At 43.2% G+C, this 24,819-nt stretch overlaps 1 protein-coding gene across 1 annotated transcript in view; it reads right to left on the bottom strand.

Moving 5' to 3' along the window:
* Nucleotides 1–21,809, bottom strand: part of LOC138637695 (solute carrier family 22 member 2-like) — a 207,939-nt gene extending 186,130 nt beyond the window's left edge. The window contains exon 1 of the mRNA XM_069726559.1: nt 21,331–21,809. Coding sequence (XP_069582660.1) covers nt 21,331–21,738 — 408 coding nt within the window. The 5' untranslated portion in view covers nt 21,739–21,809. The remainder of the gene's footprint in view (nt 1–21,330) is intronic.
* Nucleotides 21,810–24,819: the final 3,010 nt, after the last annotated feature.

Here is a 24,819-nt window from a genome sequence, read left to right as displayed (position 1 = left end):
CTGATGCATGGACCAGTAGGCATGGCCAGGGACGTTACGTGTCCATCACGGCGCACTGGGTTAATGTGGTGGATGCAGGGTCCATGGGGGACAGCCATAGTGGGACAGTTCTGCCTAGCCCATGGTCTAGGAAACAGTTGGCAGTAGGCATTCGACACCCCTCCTCCTCCTCCAGAAGCGAAAGCTCATCCACAGAGCGCAGTCACCCGACCACTCCATCCGCAGCTGCCAGTGTTGCACACGAGGTGTCACATTATGGAACAGCTAGTGGTAAGCGTCAGCAGGCTGTGTTGGAAATGAAGTGTTTGGGCGATAACAGACACACCGCGGAAGTACTGGCCGAGTACTTGCGGCAAGAAACTCAGTCATGGCTGGGCAGTGTACATCTTGAGGCAGGCAAGGTAGTCAGTGATAACAGAAGGAATTTTATGGCTGCCATAGCCATTTCAGAACTGAAACACATTCCTTGCCTGGCTCACACCTTGAACCTGGTGGTGCAGTGCTTCCTGAAAAATTATCCGGGGTTACCAGCCCTGCTCCTGAAGGTGCGAAGACTTTGCTCACACATCCGCCGGTCGCCCGTATACTCCAGCCGTATGCTGAACCATCAGCGATCGCTGAAGCTTCCCCAGCACCACCTAATAATCGACGTTGCAACAAGGTGGAACTCCACACTGCACAAGCTTCAGAGGCTGTGCAAACAGAGGCGTGCTGTTATGTATTTGTGGGAGGATACACATACACGGGCAGGCAGTTTGATGGCAGACATGGAGTTGTCTGGTGTGCAGTGGTCGAAGCTACAAGACCTCTGTCAAGTCCTTCAGTGTTTTGAGGAATGCACACGGCTGGTAGTGCAGACGACACCATCATAAGCATGAGCATCCCACTAATGCGTCTGCTGATGCAAAGTTTGACGCACATTAAGGAGCAGGCGTCTGCGGCTGAGGAGGAGCCTTGATGACAGTCAGCCATTGTCTGCTCAGGGAACTCTCCTGGACAAGGTGGCGGACGAAGAGGAGGAGGAGGATGAGGATGATGGGGATGAATATTTATGGGAGGAGGATGCTTCTCAGGGGCAATAGAAACTGGTGGTGTTGCATGGTCAGGTACAGGGTTTTTGCGGGACACAAGTGATGTTGATTTGCAAGAATGTGCTCCTCAACCCAGCACAAGCAGTGAATTGACACCTGGAACATTGGTCCACATGGCTGATTATGCCTTGCGTATCCTAAAAAGGGACCCCCTTATTATAAAAATGATGACTGATGACGATTACTGGTTGGCCTGCCTCCTGGATCCACGATATTAAGTGACATTATAAAATATCATGCCACATGAGAACCTTGAGCAAATATTGGCTACCAAACAAGCAACTCTTGTAGACCGTTTGTTTCAGGCATTCCCAGCACACAGCGGCGCTGATGGTTCTCACACGAGCTGTAAGGGGCAACATTGCAGAGGTGTTAGAGGTGCACAAAGCCGAAGTGGCGTTGGACAGAGGGGATTTCTCACCAGGTTGTGGAGTGATTTCGCAATGACCGCAGACACGACAGGTACTGCTGCATCGATTCAAAGTGACAGGAGACAGCATTTGTCCAGTATGGTTACGAACTATTTTTCCTCCCTTATCAATGTTCTCCCTCACAGGTCATTCCCCTTTGATTACTGGGCATCAAAAATAAACACCTGGCCTGAATTGGTAGAATATGCATTACAGGAGCTCGCTTGCCCAGCTGCTAGTGTGCTATCAGAAAGAGTCTTCAGTGCTGCTGGTTCAACACTGACTGAAAAAAGGACACGTCTGGCTAACCAGAATGTTGATCTAACCTTCATTAAAATGAACCAATCATGGATTTCCAATTATTTTGCCCCACCTTCCCCTGCTGACACGTAGCTTGCCTGAAAAATGTCTTGCATTTGGCCTCCTCTTACTGACTGCTCCAATTCCTCCATTTGCAGCTGCTGAATGTCCACCATAGGCCATTTTTATACCTCCCTAAATGGGCTGACTCCCCTCACAGGGCCGTGGTCACCACTTGGCGCAAGCACCCGTGCGAGTGCCGTTTGCCTGGACAGGTGGGTGTGCCCACTTTTGGGCGATGGCACTGGCACAGGGTCCCTCATAGTACAATGAAGTGTCTCTGACGGTGGTGGTGCACACCCAATGTCAGACACACCGTCGTAATATGAGGGGCCCTGTGCCAGTACCGCCGCCCACGAGAGAGTGTTCCCTCCCCAGCTCGAACAGTGCTCTACCACTTGCAATACTTACCTCTCCCTGCTCCACCACTGTGTAGTCTGTGCTGTTAAATCCTTCAATGGCACTGCCAATACAAATTTGTTGAAATGATAGATGATAGTAAAAGTATACAGGGGCCCTGGCCTCCATTTAGACCAGTTAATACTTTGCGCCTACTACCACTGTCTTCTACTCAGCAGAGGAGCCCACCCCAGTACCTAGCTATGCCGCCTGGTTAGTCCTGTTACCAATTTTGAACTGCATTTAGCCAACTTTTTTATTTTAGGCCTACTAAGTCTGTGTGAGCCTCTCATAACAGTTGTCCTCCGCTGAAAAAAGCTATGCCACCTGTGTACTCCTCTTACCAATTTTGAACAGCATTTAGCCTACTTTTTTTGTTTTAGGCCTACTAAGTCTGTGTGAGCCTCACATAACAGTTGTTGTCCTCCTCCGCTGAGAAAAGCTATGCCGCCTGGTTAGTCCTGTTACCAATTTTGAACTGTATTTAGCCTACTTTTTTATTTTAGGCCTACTAAGTCTGTCTGCGCCACTCATTACAGCTGTCCTCCATTGAACAAAGCTATGCCGCCTGTGTACTCCAGTTACCAATTTTGAACTGCATTTAGCCTACTTACCTATTTAGGCCTACTAACCGTGTCTGCCTCCCATTACAGTTGTCCTCCACTGAACAAAGCTGAGCCTCAAGTTTCAACGTTTCAGATGTTAAACTGCATTTGGCCAACTTGTTTGGTTTGGCCTTCTAGCGGTGTCTGCCACTGCTTGTTGTTCTCCTCCACTGAACAAAGCTGAGCCTCAATTTTCACCGGTTCAGATATTAAACTGCATTTGGCCTACTTGTTTGGTTGGGTGTTGTGAATTCTGTGGTCAAGCTCCCTCCTGTGGTCATGAGTGGTACTTCGGCTGGTTCTGTCCATGAGCTTCCTCTGGTGGATGTGAGTGGGGCTGCGGCCTCTGAGTTTCCTTCCTCAGGTGACGAGGTTAAGTCGTTAGGTGCTGCTCTATTTAACTCCACCTAGTTCTTTGTTCCTGGCCTCCAGTCAATGTTCCAGTATTGGTCTTGCTCTCTCCTGGATCGTTCTTGCGGCCTGTCTGCCCTGCATAAGCTAAGTTCTGCTTGTGTTACTTTTGTTTGCTATTTTTTCTGTCCAGCTTGCTATATTGGTTTGTCTTGCTTGCTGGAAGCTCTGGGACGCAGAGGGAGCACCTCCGTACCGTTAGTCGGTGCGGAGGGTCTTTTTGCGCCCTCTGCGTGGTTGTTTGTAGGTTTTTGTGCTGACCGCAAAGCTATCTTTCCTATCCTCGGTCTATTCAGTAAGTCGGGCCTCACTTTGCTAAAATCTATTTCATCTCTGTGTTTGTATTTTCATCTTTACTCACAGTCATTATATGTGGGGGGCTGCCTTTTCCTTTGGGGAATTTCTCTGAGGCAAGGTAGGCTTATTTTTCTATCTTCAGGGCTAGCTAGTTTCTCAGGCTGTGCCCGAGGCGCCTAGGTCTGGTCAGGAGCGCTCCACGGCTACCTCTAGTGTGGTGTGATAGGATTAGGGATTGCGGTCAGCAGAGATCCCACATCTCAGAGCTCGTCCTATGTTATTAGTAACTATCAGGTCACTATGTGTGCTCTTAACCACCAGGTCCATTGTGGTTCTGAATCACCAGTTCATAACAGTACTGGAGGCCCAAAGTACTAATGCTTCTCAATAGAGGGAAAGGAGAAGTTCTGAGACCATTTTTTTTTCTTTGCACTGTGTTTTGTCTTTCTTTTCCCCTTTACATCTGGGTGGTTCAGAACACAGGTGTAGACATGGACATTCAAGGTCTGTCCTCTTTGATGGATAATCTCACTATAAGTGTACAGAACATTCAAGATTTAGTGGTTCAGAATCCTATGTTAGAACCTAAAATTCCTATTCCTGAGTTATTTTCTGGAGATAGAGCTAAGTTTCTGGATTTTAAAAATAATTGTAAACTATTTCTGGCTTTGAAACCCCGCTCCTCTGGTGACCCAGTTCAACAAGTTAAGATTATTATTTCTTTATTACGTGGCGACCCTCAAGACTGGGCATTTTCCCTTGTGCCAGGAGATCCTGCATCATGTGATATTGATGCGTTTTTTCTGGCGCTCGGATTGCTTTATGATGAACCTAATTCAGTGGATCAGGCAGAGAAAAATTTGCTGGCTCTGTGTCTGGGTCAGGATGAGGTAGAGATATATTGTCAGAAGTTTAGGAAGTGGTCTGTGCTCACTCAATGGAATGAATGTGCGCTGGCAGCAATTTTCAGAAAGGGTCTCTCTGAAGCCCTTAAGGATGTCATTGTGGGATTTCCTATGCCTGCTGGTCTGAATGAGTCTATGTCTTTGGCCATTCAGATCGATCGACGCTTACGTGAGCGTAAATCTGTGCACCATTTGGCGGTATTATCTGAGCATAAACCTGAGCCTATGCAATGTAATAGGACTTTGACCAGAGCTGAACGGCAAGAACACAGACGTCGGAATGGGCTGTGTTTTTACTGTGGTGATTCCACTCATGCTATCTCCGATTGTCCTAAGCGCACCAGGCGTTTCGCTAGGTCTGCCACCATTGGTATGGTACAGTCGAAATTTCTTTTGTCCGTTACTTTGATCTGCTCTTTGTCATCCTATTCTGTCATGGCATTTGTGGATTCAGGCGCTGCCCTGAATTTGATGGACTTGGAGTTTGCTAGGCGCTGTGGGTTTTTCTTGGAGCCCTTGCAGTATCCTATTCCATTGAGAGGAATTGATGCTACGCCTTTGGCCAAGAATAAGCCTCAGTACTGGACCCAACTGACCATGTGCATGGCTCCTGCGCATCAGGAGGATATTCGCTTTTTGGTGTTGCATAATCTGCATGATGTGGTAGTGTTGGGGTTGCCATGGCTACAAGTCCATAATTCAGTATTAGATTGGAAATCTATGTCTGTGTCCAGCTGGGGTTGTCAGGGGGTACAGGGTGATGTTCCATTTCTGTCTATTTCATCATCCACCCCTTCTGAGTTCCCAGAGTTCTTGTCGGATTACCGGGATGTATTTGATGAGCCCAAGTCCAGTGCCCTACCTCCGCATAGGGATTGCGATTGTGCTATCGATTTGATTCCTGGTAGTAAGTTTCCTAAAGGTCGACTGTTTAATTTGTCTGTGCCTGAGCACGCCGCTATGCGGAGTTACGTAAAGGAATCCTTGGAGAAGGGTCATATTCGCCCGTCGTCGTCGCCATTGGGAGCAGTGTTCTTTCTTGTGGCCAAGAAGGATGGTTCGTTGAGACCTTGTATTGATTACCGCCTTCTAAATAAAATCACAGTCAAATTTCAGTACCCCTTGCCGCTGCTGTCTGATTTGTTTGCTCGGATTAAGGGGGCTAGTTGGTTCACCAAGATAGATCTTCGTGGTGCGTATAATCTTGTGCGTATTAAACAGGGCGATGAATGGAAAACAGCATTTAATACGCCCGAGGGCCATTTTGAGTACCTGGTTATGCCATTCGGGCTTTCCAATGCTCCATCAGTATTTCAGTCCTTTATGCATGACATCGTCCGAGAGTACCTGGATAAATTCCTGATTGTATACTTGGATGATATTTTGGTCTTCTCGGATGATTGGGAGTCTCATGTGAAGCAGGTTAGAATGGTGTTCCAGGTCCTGCGTGCTAATTCTTTGTTTGTGAAGGGGTCAAAGTGTCTCTTTGGTGTTCAGAAGGTTTCATTTTTGGGTTTCATTTTTTTCCCTTCTACTATCGAGATGGACCCTGTTAAAGTTCAGGCCATTTATGAGTGGACACAGCCAACATCTCTGAAGAGTCTGCAAAAGTTCCTGGGCTTTGCTAATTTTTATCGTCGCTTCATCAATAATTTTTCTAGTATTGCTAAACAGTTGACTGATTTAACCAAGAAGGGTGCTGATGTGGTCAATTGGTCTTCTGCTGCTGTGGAAGCCTTTCAGGAGTTGAAGCTTCGTTTTTCTTCTGCCCCTGTGTTGTGCCAGCCAGATGTTTCGCTCCCGTTCCAGGTCGAGGTTGATGCTTCTGAGATTGGAGCAGGGGCTGTTTTGTCGCAAAGAAGTTCTGATGGCTCGGTGATGAAACCATGTGCCTTCTTTTCCAGGAAGTTTTCGCCTGCTGAGCGTAATTATGATGTTGGCAATCGAGAGTTGCTGGCCATGAAGTGGGCATTCAAGGAGTGGCGTCATTGGCTTGAAGGAGCTGAGCATCGCGTGGTGGTCTTGACTGATCACAAGAACTTGACTTATCTCGAGTCTGCCAAATGGTTGAATCCTAGACAGGCTCGTTGGTCGCTGTTTTTCTCCCGTTTTGACTTTGTGAATTCGTACCTTCCGGGCTCTAAGAATGTGAAGGCGGATGCCCTTTCTAGGAGTTTTGTGCCCGACTCTCCGGGTTTGCCTAAGCCGGCGGGTATTCTCAAAGAGGGGGTAATTTTGTCTGCCATCTCCCCTGATTTGCGGCGGGTGCTGCAAAAAGTTCAGGCTAATAGACCTGACCATTGCCCAGCGGAGAAACTGTTTGTCCCTGATAAATGGACGAGTAGAGTTATCTCTGAGGTTCATTGTTCGGTGTTGGCTGGTCATCCTGGAATCTTTGGTACCAGAGATTTGGTGGCTAGATCCTTTTGGTGGCCGTCTCTGTCATGGGATGTGCGTTCGTTTGTGCAGTCCTGTGGGATTTGTGCTCGGGCTAAGCCCTGCTGTTCTCGTGCCAGTGGGTTGCTTTTGCCCTTGCCGGTCCCGAAGAGGCCCTGGACACATATCTCTATGGATTTTATTTCGGATCTCCCCGTCTCTCAAAAGATGTCGGTCATTTGGGTGGTTTGTGATCGCTTTTCTAAGATGGTCCATTTGGTACCCTTGTCTAAATTGCCTTCCTCCTCTGATTTGGTGCCATTGTTTTTCCAACATGTGGTTCGTTTACATGGCATTCCGGAGAACATCGTTTCTGACAGAGGTTCCCAGTTTGTTTCGAGGTTTTGGCGAGCCTTTTGTGCTAGGATGGGCATTGATTTGTCTTTTTCCTCGGCTTTCCATCCTCAGACAAATGGTCAAACTGAACGAACCAATCAGACCTTGGAAACATATCTGAGATGTTTTGTTTCTGCTGATCAGGATGATTGGGTGTCCTTTTTGCCTTTGGCTGAGTTCGCCCTTAATAATCGGGCCAGCTCGGCTACTTTGGTTTTGCCGTTTTTCTGCAATTCTGGTTTTCATCCTCGTTTCTCTTCAGGGCAGGTTGAGTCTTCGGACTGTCCTGGTGTGGATACTGTGGTGGATAGGTTGCAGCAGATTTGGACTCATGTAGTGGACAATTTGACATTGTCCCAGGAGAAGGCTCAACGTTTCGCTAACCGCAGGCGCTGTGTGGGTCCCCGACTTCGTGTTGGGGATTTGGTTTGGTTGTCATCTCGTTATATTCCTATGAAAGTTTCCTCTCCTAAGTTTAAGCCTCGTTTCATTGGTCCGTATAGGATTTCTGAGGTTCTTAATCCTGTGTCTTTTTGTTTGACCCTTCCAGCTTCTTTTTCCATCCATAATGTATTCCATAGGTCATTGTTGCGGAGATACGTGGCACCTGTGGTTCCATCCATTGATCCTCCTGCCCCGGTTTTGGTTGAGGGGGAGTTGGAGTATATAGTGGAGAAGATTTTGGATTCTCGTATTTCGAGACGGAAACTCCAGTACCTGGTTAAGTGGAAGGGTTATGGTCAGCAAGATAATTCCTGGGTCTTTGCCTCTGATGTTCATGCTGCCGATCTGGTTCGTGCCTTTCATTTGGCTCATCCTGGTCGGCCTGGGGGCTCTGGTGAGGGTTCGGTGACCCCTCCTCAAGGGGGGGTACTGTTGTGAATTCTGTGGTCAAGCTCCCTCCTGTGGTCATGAGTGGTACTTCGGCTGGTTCTGTCCATGAGCTTCCTCTGGTGGATGTGAGTGGGGCTGTGGCTTCTGAGTATCCTTCCTCAGGTGACGAGGTTAAGTCGTTAGGTGCTGCTCTATTTAACTCCACCTAGTTCTTTGTTCCTGGCCTCCAGTCAATGTTCCAGTATTGGTCTTGCTCTCTCCTGGATCGTTCTTGTGGCCTGTCTGCCCTGCATAAGCTAAGTTCTGCTTGTGTTACTTTTGTTTGCTATTTTTTCTGTCCAGCTTGCTATATTTGTTTGTCTTGCTTGCTGGAAGCTCTGGGACGCAGAGGGAGCACCTCCGTACCGTTAGTCGGTGCGGAGGGTCTTTTTGCGCCCTCTGCGTGGTTGTTTGTAGGTTTTTGTGCTGACCGCAAAGCTATCTTTCCTATCCTCGGTCTATTCAGTAAGTCGGGCCTCACTTTGCTAAAATCTATTTCATCTCTGTGTTTGTATTTTCATCTTTACTCACAGTCATTATATGTGGGGGGCTGCCTTTTCCTTTGGGGAATTTCTCTGAGGCAAGGTAGGCTTATTTTTCTATCTTCAGGGCTAGCTAGTTTCTCAGGCTGTGCCCGAGGCGCCTAGGTCTGGTCAGGAGCGCTCCACGGCTACCTCTAGTGTGGTGTGATAGGATTAGGGATTGCGGTCAGCAGAGTTCCCACGTCTCAGAGCTCGTCCTATGTTATTAGTAACTATCAGGTCACTTTGTGTGCTCTTAACCACCAGGTCCATTGTGGTTCTGAATCACCAGTTCATAACAGTTGGGCCTTCTAATGGTGTCTGCTGCTCCTTGCTTTTCTCCTCCACTGAACAAAGCTGAGCCTCAATTTTCACCGTTTCAGATATTAAATTGCATTTGGCCTACTTGTTTGGTTGGGCCTTCTAACGGTGTCTGCCGCTCCTTGCTTTTCTCCTCCACTGAACAAAGCTGAGCCTCAATTTTCACCATTTCAGATATTAAACTGCATTTGGCCTACTTGTTTGGTTGGGCCTACTAACGGTGTCTAACGCTCATTGCTTTTCTCCTCCACTGAACAAAGCAATGCCGCCTGTCTACTCCTGTTACCAATTTTGAACTGCATTTAGCCTACTTACTTATTTGGGCCTAGTAACTGTGTCAGCCACTCCTTACAGTTGTCCTCCACTAAACAAAGCAATGCCGCCTGTGTACTCCTGTTACCAATTTTGAACTGCTTTTAGCCTACTTTTTTTAATTTGGCCTATATCTGTGTTTCCTCCTCATCCTGCCCATTGCCCAGCCACTGCTAGATGAGTCTGCTGGTACATTGACCCAGACCACTACATTCCCCTTGCACTCTACACAACCAGAATCTGACCCTGCTGAAAGTCAGGTTCCCCTTCCCGCATACTATACCACCTTACACGGGGACAAAGAGGAAGGTGCAGATGAAAGTGCAGGTTCCTTCATCAGGTGGGGCATACTCGTTGGCAGTGGCACAGGGCCCCTCATAGTATGCAAATGTGTCTCTGGCAGTGGGAGGCACCGCCCACCGTCAAACACACCGTCGTACTATGAGGTGCCCTGTGCCAGTGCCAACTAGTGCCCCCCCCCCACTTGCTCAGGTTTGCAGCACTTGCAAAGTTGAAATACTTACCTCTCCCTGCTCCACCGCCGTGACATATTCCGCGTTTCCCGGGCCCACGAAAATCTTGAGCCAGCCCTACGCCCCCACAACTTTAGCCAAATGAGCCCCTGTTTTCAATGCCTAACTATTATTATAAAGTAAATTAAGATTGACAAGCTTCAGTAATACGAATTGATGTTTTTGGCATTAAAATGGGCACTGTAGGTGTTTTCCTGTCCTCACTGCCGACTTTGATTCCCCATTGACTTGCATTGGGTTTCGTGTTTCGGCCGAACCCCGACTTTTCACAATAATCAGCCGATTTCACCCGACCCAACTTTGGAGAAAGTCGGGTTTCACGAAACCCGACTCGATCCTAAAAAAGTAAAAGTCACTCAACTCTACAGTCTTCCATTCATCGCCTTCTTTTACCCGCAGTAAATTATATGCCCCACGGAGATCAATCTTAGAGAACCATTTGGCTCCAACTAATTGGTTAAACAAATCCGAAATTAGCGGCAAGGGGTAAGGATTGCGCACAGTGATCTTATTAATCTCCCTGAAATCCAGACACGGCCTAAGACCCCCATCTTTTTTTATTGCCAAAAAAGAACCCCACAGCCACAAGGGATTTAGAGGGTCTTATATGACCTGCAGCAAGACTAGTCTGCAGGTATTCCTTTAAGGCCACCCTCTCGGGAATCGTCAGATTAAATAAACGACGCTTAGGGAGAGTAGCACCTGGGACTAATTCAATAGCGCAATTGTAATCTCTATGAGGTGGTAGAGCTTGTGATTCCACCTCTGAAAATACTTTCCAGAATACCTGAATGGCTTCAGGTAGCTCACTTTTCACAACAGCAGAAGGAATGTGTACATCACAACATTTCCCAAAACACTCCTGACCCCAGGATCTTATCGTACTTGATGTCCAGTCCAGTACAGGATTGTGCATCTTTAACCCGGCTAACCCCAGAACAACTGGAAAAGGCAATTTATCAAGTACAAGCAAATCTAAAGATTCCTGGTGTTCCATATTCACAGTGAGTGGAAACCCGGTGACCTTTCAAGAAGCGCACCCATGCTCCACAGGAGTGTTGTCAATCGCCACTACAGGAAAAGGGCATCTTAAAGGTACAGAATCAATTTTATACTTGTCTAGAAATTGTTGATCAATCAAATTAAATGCAGACCCACAGTCCAACATCACTTGAAAATCAATCGAATGACCACGACAGGTAGAACTACCAGAAAAAGAAACTCCTGCGGACCGTAAAAATGCAATGCGAACGGGAGGGATACTCTGATTGACCTTTTTTTCTTTCCTTATGTGAACCTTGCATTGCTTAATAAAATGGTCAGCCTTACCGCAATACAAGCATAGCCCCAACGAGTACTTCCTCTCCCTCTCCTGGGAACGAGAGGACATCGCCCCAAGTTGCATTGGTTCCCCGCTGTCGACGGAGCTATCCTCAGAGACTGGGTCCAGCATAATAAGAACCTTCTCTTCATTCTGCCTATCTCTCAATCTTCTAACCACACAGATAGCTAACTGCATAGCAGTTTCCAAAGAATCAGGCGCAGGATATGCAATGAGCAAATCTTTAACTCTTTCACTCAAACCTGATAAAAACTGACTCTTAGGGTACCGTCACACTATACGATTTACCTACGATCACGACCAGCGATATGACCTGGCCGTGATCGTAGGCAAATCGTAGTGTGGTCGCTGGGGAGCTGTCACACAGACAGCTCTCCAGCGACCAACGATGCCGAGGTCCCTGGGTAACCAGGGTAAACATCGGGTAACTAAGCGCAGGACCGCGCTTAGTTACCCGATGTTTACCCTGGTTACAAGCGTTAAACTAAAAAAAAACAAACAGCACATACTTACATTCTGGTGTCCGTCAGGTCCCTTGCCGTCTGCTTCCCGCACTGTGACTGCCGGCCGTAAAGTGAAAGCAGAGCACAGCGGCTGTGCTTTCACTTTCACTTTACGGCCGGCAGTCAGTGAGTGCGGGAAGCAGACTGCAAGGGACCTGACGGACACCAGAATGTAAGTATGTGCTGTTTTTTTTTTTTTAGTTTAACGCTTGTAACCAGGGTAAACATCGGGTAACTAAGCGCGGTCCTGCGCTTAGTTACCCGATGTTTACCCTGGTTACAAGCGAACGCATCGCTGGATCACATCGCTAGATCGGTGTCACACACACCGATCTAGCGATGACAGCGAGAGATCCAGCGATGAAAGAAAGTTCTAAACGATCTGCTACGACGTACGATTCTCAGCAGGATCCCTGATCGCTGCTGCGTGTCAGACACAGCGATATCGTAACGATATCGCTGGAACATCACGAATCGTACCGTCGTAGCGATCGAAATGTTATAGTGTGACGGTACCCTTAAGCAATGGGTCATTCCACCTAACCTTTGCGGACCATTGTCTGAACTGGGTACAATACCTCTCAGCATCAACAGAACCCTGTTTAAGCCATCTGAGCTCTGCCTCAGCTGATGTGACCCGATCAGGATCATCATATTACAACCCCATAGCATTAAAAAATGCTTCTACTGATGTCAAACAAGGATCATCAGGATGTAATGAAAATGCCCAGATTTGGGGTTCACTTTGCAATAAAGACATAATAATCCCCACACGCTGTAAATCACTCCCTGATGATCCAGGTCTAAGCCAAAAATATAGTAAACATGCACTTTTAAAAGTAAAAAATTCCTGCTGTTTACCAGAAAAAAACTCAGGTAATCCTACCTTTAGCTCTTCAGAGCGTGCTACAGGGTAATTACTCAAGTGCTGTTGCAGGTTGACTACTTCCAAAGTTAACCCTGGCAAGCGTTGAGCAAGTTCTTGGACGCGGCTCATATTGAAGGAATCCGGGAGAGGATTTTTTTTTTATATGTGTGGCTGGACAAACTGTTACGGAACTGCAACACAGGACTAGGGTAGAAGGGGGAAAACTGACCCTGCACTATGACTAGGCTGATACCCTACGGTGGAGTGGGTGACCCATTCCTTGAGGAAAGACCCACCGATGATCCTAGGTTAATCTCAAGCGAAGACCTATAGATAGGGGGGAAGGGATTCCCTAAAAGATCTAAGGGCTGGGTAAAAAAACGGTCACCTCATAATAGAAAACACAGAGAATGCTGCAGATACAAACAGAAAACAGAATCTTAGAGTACCGTCACACAGTGGCATTTTGATCGCTACGACGGCACGATTTGTGATGTTCCAGCGATATAGTTACGATCTCGCAGTGTCTGACACGCTCCTGCGATCAGGGACCCCGCTGAGAATCGTACGTCGTAGCAGATCGTTTGAAACTTTCTTTCGTCGTCCAGTGTCCCGCTGTGGCGGCATGATCGCATGGTGTAACAAAGGTGTGCACGATATTGTATACGATGTGCACATAGTAACCAACGGCTTCTACATCGCACATACGTCATGAAATTATCGCTCCAGCGTCGTACATTACAAAGTGTGACAGCAGTCTATGACGCTGGAGCGATATTGTTACGATGCTGGAGCGTCACGGATCGTGCCGTCGTAGCGATCAAAATGCCACTGTGTGACGGTACCCTAAGACTAGCAGAACCAGAGCTCCCAGTACTGCTCAAATTACACACACAGAAGACAAAGAAAGCACCAAGCTAGAACTAAAGCAGATTAACACTGTTGTCCAGCAAGGACTGGGAGGCAGGTGCTGGTTAATAAAGAGTGATACAATCGCCTGAACCAAGACAAACCCAGCACCAGAGGAAAAAGACCAGCAGCCAGAACACCACAAGAAAATGGTGGATAGTAACAAACTAAACAGATTCTAACATTAGGTTCAGCATCTTAAATTAATTTTTGTCGTCTAGCCTGCATGATTTGTAAAAAAAAAAAAAAAAAAAAAACTTTTTCTTCAAATTTTGCTGTTAAAACTTTTGCTTCACTTTCAAAATCTTTAATCTTTGTGCAATTTCTATACAACCTAGTATATTGACTTTTAGAAACATTTAATAACCACTGAGGGAGATGCCAACTAGTCATGGATATATAACCATTGCTGTCAGTTGACTTTTTAAAAGTGCGAGTGCATAAATTACCATTTTCAGCATACAGTGTTAGGCCAAAAAAAAGTTAATAGTATGCCTACTAAATGTTAATATAAAGTTCAAATAAAAATATTTTTTATTGATTTGTTAAAAAATGTCTTCACTTCACTTCCTGATCAAATAAAAATCGCATCATCTATACATTTCTTCCATAGGACCAGGTTCAAGATGACTTGATTCTCCTACCTGCCAACATATAGATTTGCGTAACTGGGTGCGAACCTGGTCCCCATCACAGTCCCCCACTGCTGGACAGAGTAATCCGCCTTATATTTAAAATTATTTTTTATTTAAAATGAACTCAATACATTTCTCAATATATTTGACTTGATTGGCTGGATACTGATTACTAGCATTTAAAAAATATTTTAATGCCTCACATCCCTTACTGTATCTATAATAGTGTAAAAGGATGTCACATCTAGGGTGACAATTAAGTATTCATCCTGCGGTTTGAGTTTTTGTAGCAATTGTAAGACATGCTTCGCATCATTGAAATATGCAGGCACACATTTTTGTAATTGGATATCAATGTGTCTAGACAGGTTAGGCAACCTATAACAGATACTATGAGGCGTCATGGAGGGTTGGAAATAGATTTCTGAATATGGTAAAATACTGGACAGGACAGGACTGCTGCGTATTAATATACTCTGCTTCATCTTTATTCAAAAATCCCTCATTCTTCTTAATTAATATATTAAATTCAGGCAAATAATTAATCTTTCCTAAATTGCTTATAAGTTTTATAAGTAAATACTTAATAGCATTTTTTTTCTTTCAGGTTTAGATTGTAATGTATATTTATTTCTTTCTGATTTAAATGTCGCATGTCACTCGTGTCTCACATTTCCGAAAAGTCTCCATCGAGTCTGGAGTACCCATGAACAGGTTGGAAGTTGGATTTTTTTATTTAAATTGGTATGAACATTACTATTGGGTTGTATAACCGTGTTATGAATAATTGGATTTAAAAAAAAAAGTTTTAATGCCCAGCTTCTGCCTAAATGCTTTGATGAAGGCTCGGAACTGATTAAACTTGGCAGTTGCTAAGATAAAATTTTTTTGCTCCATGTCCATTGTTTGATTAGGTTGGCATTTTAGCTTTTTAAATAGTTTCCCTTCTCTACATCCCTTTTGTATGTTTTTGATTTCTTGCTTTAAAAAAATCCTGGTTAACAGTTGTTTTATTATTATTATTATTATTATTATTATTATTATTATTATTATTATTGCTTTAGATTACGGTATATTATTTATATTCAATCCTTTCAAGGTTGTAGATTTTTCTTACACCCGTTTTTTTAACATTTAAATGGGGCTTAGATGTTCCAGTTAGTCTGTCTGCCCCACATTGTTTATTCATTTGTTTTGTGTTTGTAACTACGGTTGATAGCTCATCTATTTCTTCCAAAATATGATACCTATTTTGAGCACTCGTGCATGGTGACAGAGATTGCCCTCTTTGGGATACATTAAGTAATATATCCTCACTATTTTGTAATGGTATCTTTCGCTGGATTTGTATTGTAGGATTTAAAGGGATAAGAGGTAGAGCTTCAGAGGATTCTGAAGTAATATAGAATGAAAACATTTCCTCCGAAAAGTTGGTAAAACTAATTTCATCTAGAACTTGAAAAAGATCCCCTGTTTTTTCTAGATTCATGTGGTGAGTATTAGTAACAGAAGCTCCGCCAAAAGACGTTTTTTATAAATTTCTTTTTAATTTTTCTTGCCTTATTTTTTATTCTGATCTTAATACTCTTGTACAGGCTAACAATATCTGGTTGATTTTTATATGGTTTTATTTCTTCAAATAAACTAGATATTTTACAACAGCTTTACATTAATTGAGTCTTTTGTTTGTCTATAATAATGGATACCGCTTTTGTTAAACTTTGAACACAGCATACCACTCTTTTTTAGTATTTTTTTAACTCCAATATCCCCAGATAATGCTTTAGGGATAATATCTGCTGCTAGATAATGTTCTAAAGTAACAGCTTCCCATAGGTCGTGCATCTCCTTTAATAATAATAGTTCTAAGATCTTGAGATTTTGTTGGACATGGTGTGTCTGTTCCGTATTGGAATTAGCTACCAGTTGATATCTGTTCATGCTTATTTATAGTGAGGTATTTAACAGGGCATTTCAGGACCAGTCCATATTGAGCCATATCATTTTTATTCCGTTAGGGTGCCAACCTCCGCTGCCATGAACGGTCTGTTTGTTAGGGAGCAGTAGGGTGATTTTATTATTACATAATTTATGCTATTTATATGTATATTTTTAATACATATTTGACAAAATTTCTATTTTAATGGGATTATTCATGTACTATACAATTTGCACTAACGGCCCCTTAATGCTACCGTTTGTCTTCTACTTTTTTACACTACAAGTGGAAATATCAGGAGTGTTAAGGTAGGAAGAGGTTGCTCACACTGCTATCCACATTGTGTCTGATCTAATGCTGGAGATATCAGGGGTGCGGGATAAGAAGAGGCCGCTCACATTGCTATCCACCTTGTGTCTAATCTAATACTGGAGAGACCAGAAGTGCTGAGATAAGGAGAGGCTGCTCATACTGCTGTCCACCATATCTGATCTAATACTGGAGATACCAGGGGAGCTGAGATAAGAAGAGGCTGCACACACTGCTGTCCACCATATCTGATCTAATACTGGAGATACCAGGGGTGCTGAGATAAGAAGAAGCTGCTCACACTGCCGTCCACCTTGTGTCTAATCTAATACTGGAGATACCAGGGGAGCTGAGATAAGAAGAGGCTGCACACACTACTGTCCACCATATCTGATCTAATACTGGAGATACCAGGGGTGCTGAGATAAGAAGAAGCTGCTCACACTGCCGTCCACCTTGTGTCTAATCTAATACTGGAGATACCAGGGGAGCTGAGATAAGAAGAGGCTGCTCACACTACTGTCCACCATATCTTATCTAATACTGGAGATACCAGGGTAGCTGAGATAAAAAAGAAGCTGCTCACACTGCTGTCTACCTTGTGTCTAATCTAATACTGGAGAGACCAGAGGTGCCAAGATAAGAGGCTGCTCACACTGGTTTCTGCTAGATCTGATCTAATACTGGCGATACCAGGGGTGTTGGGGTAAGAAGAGGCTGCTCACACTGCTGTCTGCCATATCTGATTCAATATTGGAGATACCAGGTGTGCTGAAGAAGGAAGACACTGCTCACACTGCTGTCAGCCATATCTGACCTAATACTGGAGATACCAGGGGTTCTGAGATAAGAGGCCTCCCACACTGCTATCTTGTGAATAATCTAATACTGGAGATACCAGGGGTGCCGAGATAAGAAGAGGCCGCTCTTCAGCCATACCTGATCTAATAGTGGAGATACCAGGGGTGCTGAGATAAGAAGAGGTAGCTCACACTGTTGTCCAATCTGTCTTTCTGAATGCTGATTGTATGCTATAACCTGCAGTTAACTTATTATAACACTTATTGTCAAGTTGTCTCCAGGTCACTGCCTCTGAGTTTCCTATGCCATCTTCCTCCACATGAAGGGAGGGGAGCAGAGTTTCTTACTGCACATGCTCACAGGCACCTATCCTATTAACAATCTATGACAGGTTTCTTTCAGTGTAACAAGATTGCAGACATTTTAATGCATTATAGTCATGACCTATTTAGACTACGTTAGTGAAATTTGCTAATTAACTGTATTTAAGAATTTACATATCATGACATTTCCTTTCTTTTTTTCAAATTCAAGAGAACCCTTTTAATTTAAGTTAATTATGATTAATCTATATTCCACTTTCCTTCTCTTCCTACCTTTTCCTTAATTTTTGATGTAATGTTTTATTAGTGTTACATATGCAATATGAAAGTATTAAAAAATGTTTGGACTTTATTTGCTGGCATTTTCAATGACTAATTATTAGTGATGAGCGAATATACTCGTTACTCGAGATTTCTCGAGCACGCTCGGGGTCCTCCGAGTATTTTTTAGCGCTCGGAGATTTAGTTTTTCTTGCCGCAGCTGAATGATTTACATCTGTTAGCCAGCATAAGTGCATGTGGGGATTCCCTAGCAACCAGGCAACCCCCACATGTACTTATGCTGGCTAATGGATGTAAATCACTCAGCTGTGGCAAGAAAAACTGAATCTCCAAGCGCTAAAAAATACTCGGAGGACACCCGAGCGTGCTCGAGAAATCTCGAGTAACGAGTATATTCGCTCATCACTACTAATTATGTCTTCATGTATAGGTTTGCGATAGTTGAGAAACTTTTTGCCCCCATATACACACACCAAATATTTGAAAATAACATTGAGAATCAAAGATAAAAATAATTGTATAAGAGAAGTAAATGTATAAAAAGGTTAATCATGTGTAATCACTGAACCCTTTCAAGGATGGAAGTGCTATATCATGATATTACATCACTAAACTGACACCAAGTATAGCTCTCTCTCCACTCAATGTTAGTAAAAGCAGAGAGTATGTGCATGCTTCCATGACCTGAATGTAACAAGGTATATATATGGTTTTGAAATGCTATAAACCCGTTTTAAAATTATTTTATTTGAATTGGATTAAAAATGCTCACTACAACTTTGGATGAATTCCTTGCGGTACGTAGTTTTCAAAATGGTGTCACTTCAGGGGATGTTCTGCTTTTCTGTCACTTCAGGGACTTTTCAAATGCGACCTGGCATTGCCATTCTATTCCAGACAAATTTGCACTCACAGAGTCAAATACTTTTTTCCATTCTGAGCTCCGCCCTTTGCCAATCCTTCCAAAACCTCCTACTCTCCTTCACACTTACTCGTTCCTCACACAACCACCTCCAAGATTTCTCCTGAATATCCCCCATCCTCTGGAATTCCACGCCTCAACACGTCCAATTATCCACCACCCTTGGATTCTTCAGACTAAACCTGAAAACTCATCTCTTCAGGAAAACCTACAGCCTGCAATAACCATTCCTTCACCTCACCACCACGCGAGCTGCCACGTCACCACCACCAGAGCTGCCGCGTCACTACCACCAGAGCTGCCGCGTCACTACCACCAGAGCTGCCGCGTCACCACCACCCGAGCTGCCGGGTCACCACCACTCGAGCTGCTACCTCACCACCACCCGAGCTGCCGCCTCACTACCACCTGAGCTGCCGCCTCACCACCGAGCTGCCGCCTCACCACCACCCAAGCTGCTGCCTCACCACCACCAGAGCTACCGCACCACACACCTTCTATTTCTTCCCCATAATCCCATAGAATGTAGGTCCGCAAGGACAGGGTCCTCTTCCCTCTGTACCAGTCTTGTCATTGTAAATTTGTTTACTGTAAATGATATCTATAGCTCTGTACGTAACCCCTTTCTCATGTACCCGACCATGGAATTATTAGTGCTATATAAATAATAATAATAATAATAATAATAAAACTTCCACTGCTTCTAGCATACTTAAAAAAAGAGGTTTTAAAATATGGTGATGTCTTAACGACATGTAGGAAACGTTATTTATTAAGGGTTCAACTTTCATTCTCTACAGTTCTATGGAAATTTAACCCATTTCCAGCCTTGAATGTATACCAAATAGTAAAAAGAAGGCAGCACTCAAAAGTTTCAGGTGAAAAAGGATGAAGTTTTAATCGACCCACATCACTGCGCGACGTTTCGGCTCACTGAGCCTTTTTCAAGTGGCTTGAAAAAGGCTCAGTGAGCCGAAACGTCGCGCAGTGATGTGGGTCGATTAAAACTTCATCCTTTTTCACCTGAAACTTTTGGAGTGCTGCCTTCTTTTTACTATTTGGTATACATGTTGGATTAATGTTTGGACCATTTTATCCAGGGGGCTAGGCACCCACCATTGGTGAGCATTGTGCTGTTCCATTTTTTTCTATATACAGCCTTGAATGTAGTAATATGCCCAGGTCAGAATCCCTCCCTTTGATGTGGGCTCCGGCGTTGAGCCTACATCTTTCCCAGCAAATGTCAGCTTTTAACCTGTTAAATGCCTCTTTCAAGCTCTGACAGCAGCATTTAACTCACTCTTGCTGGAAGCGCGTCGGAAATCCCACCCATTGGTGACCCTGTCACGTGATCGCGGGTCACCGATGGGTCGATATGACAACCAGAGGTCGGCGCATATAGAAAGTGAGCATTTCTACTATACACAGGTGAACTTATCATCGCCTGTATATAGCAGAGCCGATCAGACAATTGCAGCTTCTAGTCTCCCTTGGAGACTATTGAAGTATGCAAAAAGTTAACAAAAATGTTTTTAAAAATATTTAAAAAATAAAACAAATAAAAAATTCAAATCACCCTTCTTTCGCCCCATTCAAAATAAAACAATAAAAATAAAATCAAATATACACATATTTGGTATCGTCACGTTCAGTGTCACCCGATCTATCAATATAAAAGAATTAACCGATCACTAAAAGGCGTTAAGGAGGAAAAAAAACAAAAAAACATGTTTTTTTGGTCTCAGCTACATTGCAATATAATGCAATAACGGGTGATCAAAAGATGGTATCTACATCAAAATGGTATCATTAAAAACTTCAGCTTGGCGTGCAATAACTAAGCCCTCACCCAGCCCCAGATCATGAAAAATGGAGATGCTACAGGTCTCGTAAAATGGCGCCTTTTTTAACCAAAGTTTAATTTTTTTTCACCACTTAAATAAAAAAGAACCTATACATGTTTGGGATCTTTGAGCTCATAATGACCTGGAGAATTATAATGGCAGGTCAGTTTTAGCATTTAGCGAATATGGTAAAAAAAAATTAAAAAATCACTGTAGGGGAGCAAAAAACGAAAATGCAAAAGTGAAAATACCTCCGGTCATGAATGCTAAAGAAATCTTTTTCTCCAAGACTGATTTGATGAACGACACCAATGTAATTAATTAATGAGTTTACACAAAGAAGCTGACAAAAAAGTTGCAAAATTTTGCACAACACTTACCGTAGTTGTACAAAAAATATTTTATAACTTAAAAATAATATTTATGCATAAACATGTATATGCAGTAAACTTTAATAATACATATACCTTATTTTATATTTTATACATAAAATAATTCATGTGCATTAATATTTTATGCATTAAAATTTTTATTTGTATGCCTGTTCTGCCATTTTCCGCACAGTGGATTGTGCTTAGTTAAATGAACATGTCCAAACATATCCTGACAGATTCACTATAATTTTATGCCAGAATGTAGTTGAACATATTGCTGAAATCAACTACAAACTGAGCAGACTCCTGGCATGAAAGTCTTGAAAGTTGCACCAGCCTTTACCAATAGTCCCCTTGTATGTATATAATGAAATGGGTGAGATTGTGCAAAAGATGAGTGGGGCAGAAAATAAAAATATAACCATTTAAAACTAATGTAATAAATATTAGATATTTCAAAGTAACTTACCTCTGTCACAATGGATGACCCAGTAGTATCATAAACCCAACCATTCGTACAACTAGTAAGAGAGACGTTGAAATGACCAGATGTAGTAAGATTCCTTAGAGGATCAGCACAAGTCAGAGACGTCTTGTTCCAATCAATATCATATTGATGACACTGGCTGGTCTGTGTTGACTCATTCAACCAGAGAAAAGTATAGTTTATTTCCTCTTCAAAGTTCCAGCCACATTTGTTTTTCAACTCCTCAATCACAGGATTACTGCATCTGAATTCAGGCACAAAGCCTAGAAACACAATGCCCACATATATCGGGCTGAAAACTGCAGAAATAAAGCACATGGAAATGAACAACTGTTTTTGGAACAAGCCAAACTGTCCTATGCCTTCTAAAACATCATCAAAAGACGTCATTCTTTGAGAGTATCACAGGATGTCTGTGGGTGATGCGAGAGGCCAATCTGATCAACTGTTAACTAAAGAATAAACTTCTGAAAAATATCTTGTATTTATAGATCAGTCATTAATGTGTAATGTTTAGAAAGACAAGTTATCTAATGTTCTTCCTTTTATATGATGTGCTAAGCCAGCTGAAGCAGTTTGGAGATGCTTGGCAAGTTAAAATATTTTAGTTTGTATAAGTTACTAAACTGGGGAATTTAGCCAACAAACATAATATATAATTCTCCTCTTTAGAATCAAGTGCCAGTAAGCTGTCTTTTTTGTATTTTTCATTTTTGTGCAGTGAAAATATTTTTTTTTCCCAGGATAAAGTCAATATGGCTCCCGTTTTAAATATTTTGTGGCATGCCCCAATCGTATTTTGCCATCACGTTAGCACAGTTTTAATGACAACAACTTTTACATCCCCAGGACCTACTGTGTTGAGTGTAACAGCAATAATATCCGAGTAGTTACAGGAAAAAGGCAGCCCTAAAATGCTCTGAGTTGACATTTTACATTTTAAAGACAGAAAATTGCTGTAATGCAGCCATTCATTGTAAAGATCATGCAAGAACAGATCAGATCCTAGGTTCTTGCACCATTGTGACTATGGATACTGGTTAATTTTTTTCTATGATGTTACTGGTTACCTCACTAAGCCATAAACTAAAGTAAATCTAAAAAAAACTGGACACACTAGACCATTACACAAAATAAACTGGAGTACTTTTTATACATACATTATCTAGAATGTCAGTAGGTGGGTGGGGATAGGCAAGCTAAAATGAAAATTTATAGCAAACATTCAGGTCTCCAAGTATCATTTCTAAGTGACAGAGTCTGATAATGCTCATTTAGAGTGTTGTCCACCATAAAAGCAGTCATAAATTAATTGGCCCTCTTTTCTCAAATATCTAAGAATGTCTTTAGGAAGTCTGGATAATTTTTCAGTTATTCTTGAATTCTAGGTGTTATGCTAGTGCAGCATCTCACTCGGGATAATAAATAAAGCTAAAAAACTGCAACTGACCCTGCCTGTTAATGCACAGGCTAGAGATCCTGACCCTGCAGTCCATAGCACTTCACGTTCCTCCTAAAGAATCAGAGGGAAAAGCAGAGTGTAAATTAACTACAAGTTAGAAAGTGTGCTGAAAAAAGGAAAAATCCAAGAGTGAGTAAAATAAACCACAAAGTACAAACTGAAGTATAATGTATGTACTGTTCGTTAATATGCCACCTAATTCCTAAAAAGAAACAGAAGATACAGTATCTCACAAAAATAAATACACCCCTCACATTTTTGTAAACATTTTACTATATTTTTCAGATGACAACACTGAAGCTATGACACTTTGATACAATGTAAAGTAGTCACTGTGCAGCTTGTATAACAGTGTAAATTTGGCGTGCCCTTTAAATAACTCAACACACAGCCATTAAAGTCTAAACTGCTGGCAACAAAAGTGAGAACACTCATAAGTGAAAATAGCCGGATTGTATTTTTAAGCACAGCCTAAACTCTCTTGGGCATGGAGTTCACTAGAGCTTCACAGGCTGCCACTGGAGTCCAATTCCACTCCTACATGTAGCTAGTAGATGTTAGCACTCCTCCACTTTCCATTTGAGGATGCTCCACATGCTCAATAAGGTTTAGGTCTGGAGACATGCTTGGCCAGACCAGTACCTTTAACCTCAGTATCTTTAACAAGGCAGTGACCGTCTTGGAGGTGTGTTTTTGGTCATTATCATGTTGGAATATTGTGCTGCGGCTCAGTTTCTCAAGGAAGGTGATCATACTCTGCTTAAGTATGTGACCGTACATGTTGGCATTCATGGTTCCCTCCAATGAAATATAACTCCCATCACCATGCTTGACTGTAGGCAAGACATCAGGGGTGGACACACCGCATGTGCAGCCGGAGCAAGGGGGCACCTGTAGGGCGGCTGACACTGAAGACAATCTGGCCCGAGGGGCCCCTGGACAAATTGCCATGATTTGAGATGGGCAGGGACCGATCCCTGCAGCCCCGCTGCCTACAAAATGGCAGAAGAGCTGCATGGATCCATCCTGCTTCCTGCCTGCGCTTCCTGTCTGATACAGCAGCATGGCTAGATGACCTCAGCATTCAGTGTCGTCATGATAATGTGAATATGCCATGTTTGAGTCTGGCTAACTTCACAAGACACATGCTGCGGACTATTCCGACCCCTCCTCTCTTCTCTTCTGCCTGCTGCTGTATGTGTGTGTGAATCCTAAGCCTCTCATTTCCCCCTCCCAAAATAATTTTTATGGTCTTTGTAGCTGCAGCAGACAATCCTCCCATCCAGTACCAGCTAACACTGGTATAAGGCCCTTTCACACGGCAGGGATTTCTTTTTTCTATTATAATGATATATTGGGCCACCGATTTGGGCTGCTAAATATAAGGAGTACATATTACGAATATCCATCGGTAGATCTGTCAATCACTGTAAGCGCTAGCAGCTAAACGCAATGAATGCAAAGTGCGGATTTCTTCTAAACAGAGTAGAATAGCTAGCCCGAGTTTAGACTCATTGGAAAGCTAATTTCAATATAAGATGAGTTATGGGTGTGCCGTTATTCTGCTAGGTTCTCAAGCACATTTAGGAGTATTATAAGTTTTCTTACCAAAATGTGCACCCTTGCAGCTAGGGGAGGGTGCAGGTAAACCAGCCCCTTTAGTGATGTCACAAGCCTACAAGTATAAGTTACTGCCAGTCAGCCCAACCTTCAGTCTGGCCTGAGAAGCTGTTGCACCAGGACCCTCAGATGAATTGGGATGTCTGGCTGCACTCACCAGCATGGTTAGCTAGAATTATCTAAGCAACATGTTTGTGTTTAACTTCTTTAATACCTGCTTTTTTTAATCGCTTTTTACATACTTTGTCTCATATTGAAAAATCTTTATATACCTTTTGTAAACACTGCCTACCTTTTGGAATAAGCTATAAAATTACTAGTCATCTCTCTATGCTCTATAACAAATTTTTCATGTGCCTGAAGTTAATTACGCTACTAATTTGGGTTGG

The sequence above is a fragment of the Ranitomeya imitator genome, chromosome 5, assembly GCF_032444005.1.
Source record: "Ranitomeya imitator isolate aRanImi1 chromosome 5, aRanImi1.pri, whole genome shotgun sequence".
In the NCBI taxonomy this organism is placed as follows: Eukaryota; Metazoa; Chordata; class Amphibia; order Anura; family Dendrobatidae; genus Ranitomeya; species Ranitomeya imitator.
Note: the sequence above shows the minus strand (reverse complement) of the source record. Positions and strands in the feature narration are given on the sequence as shown.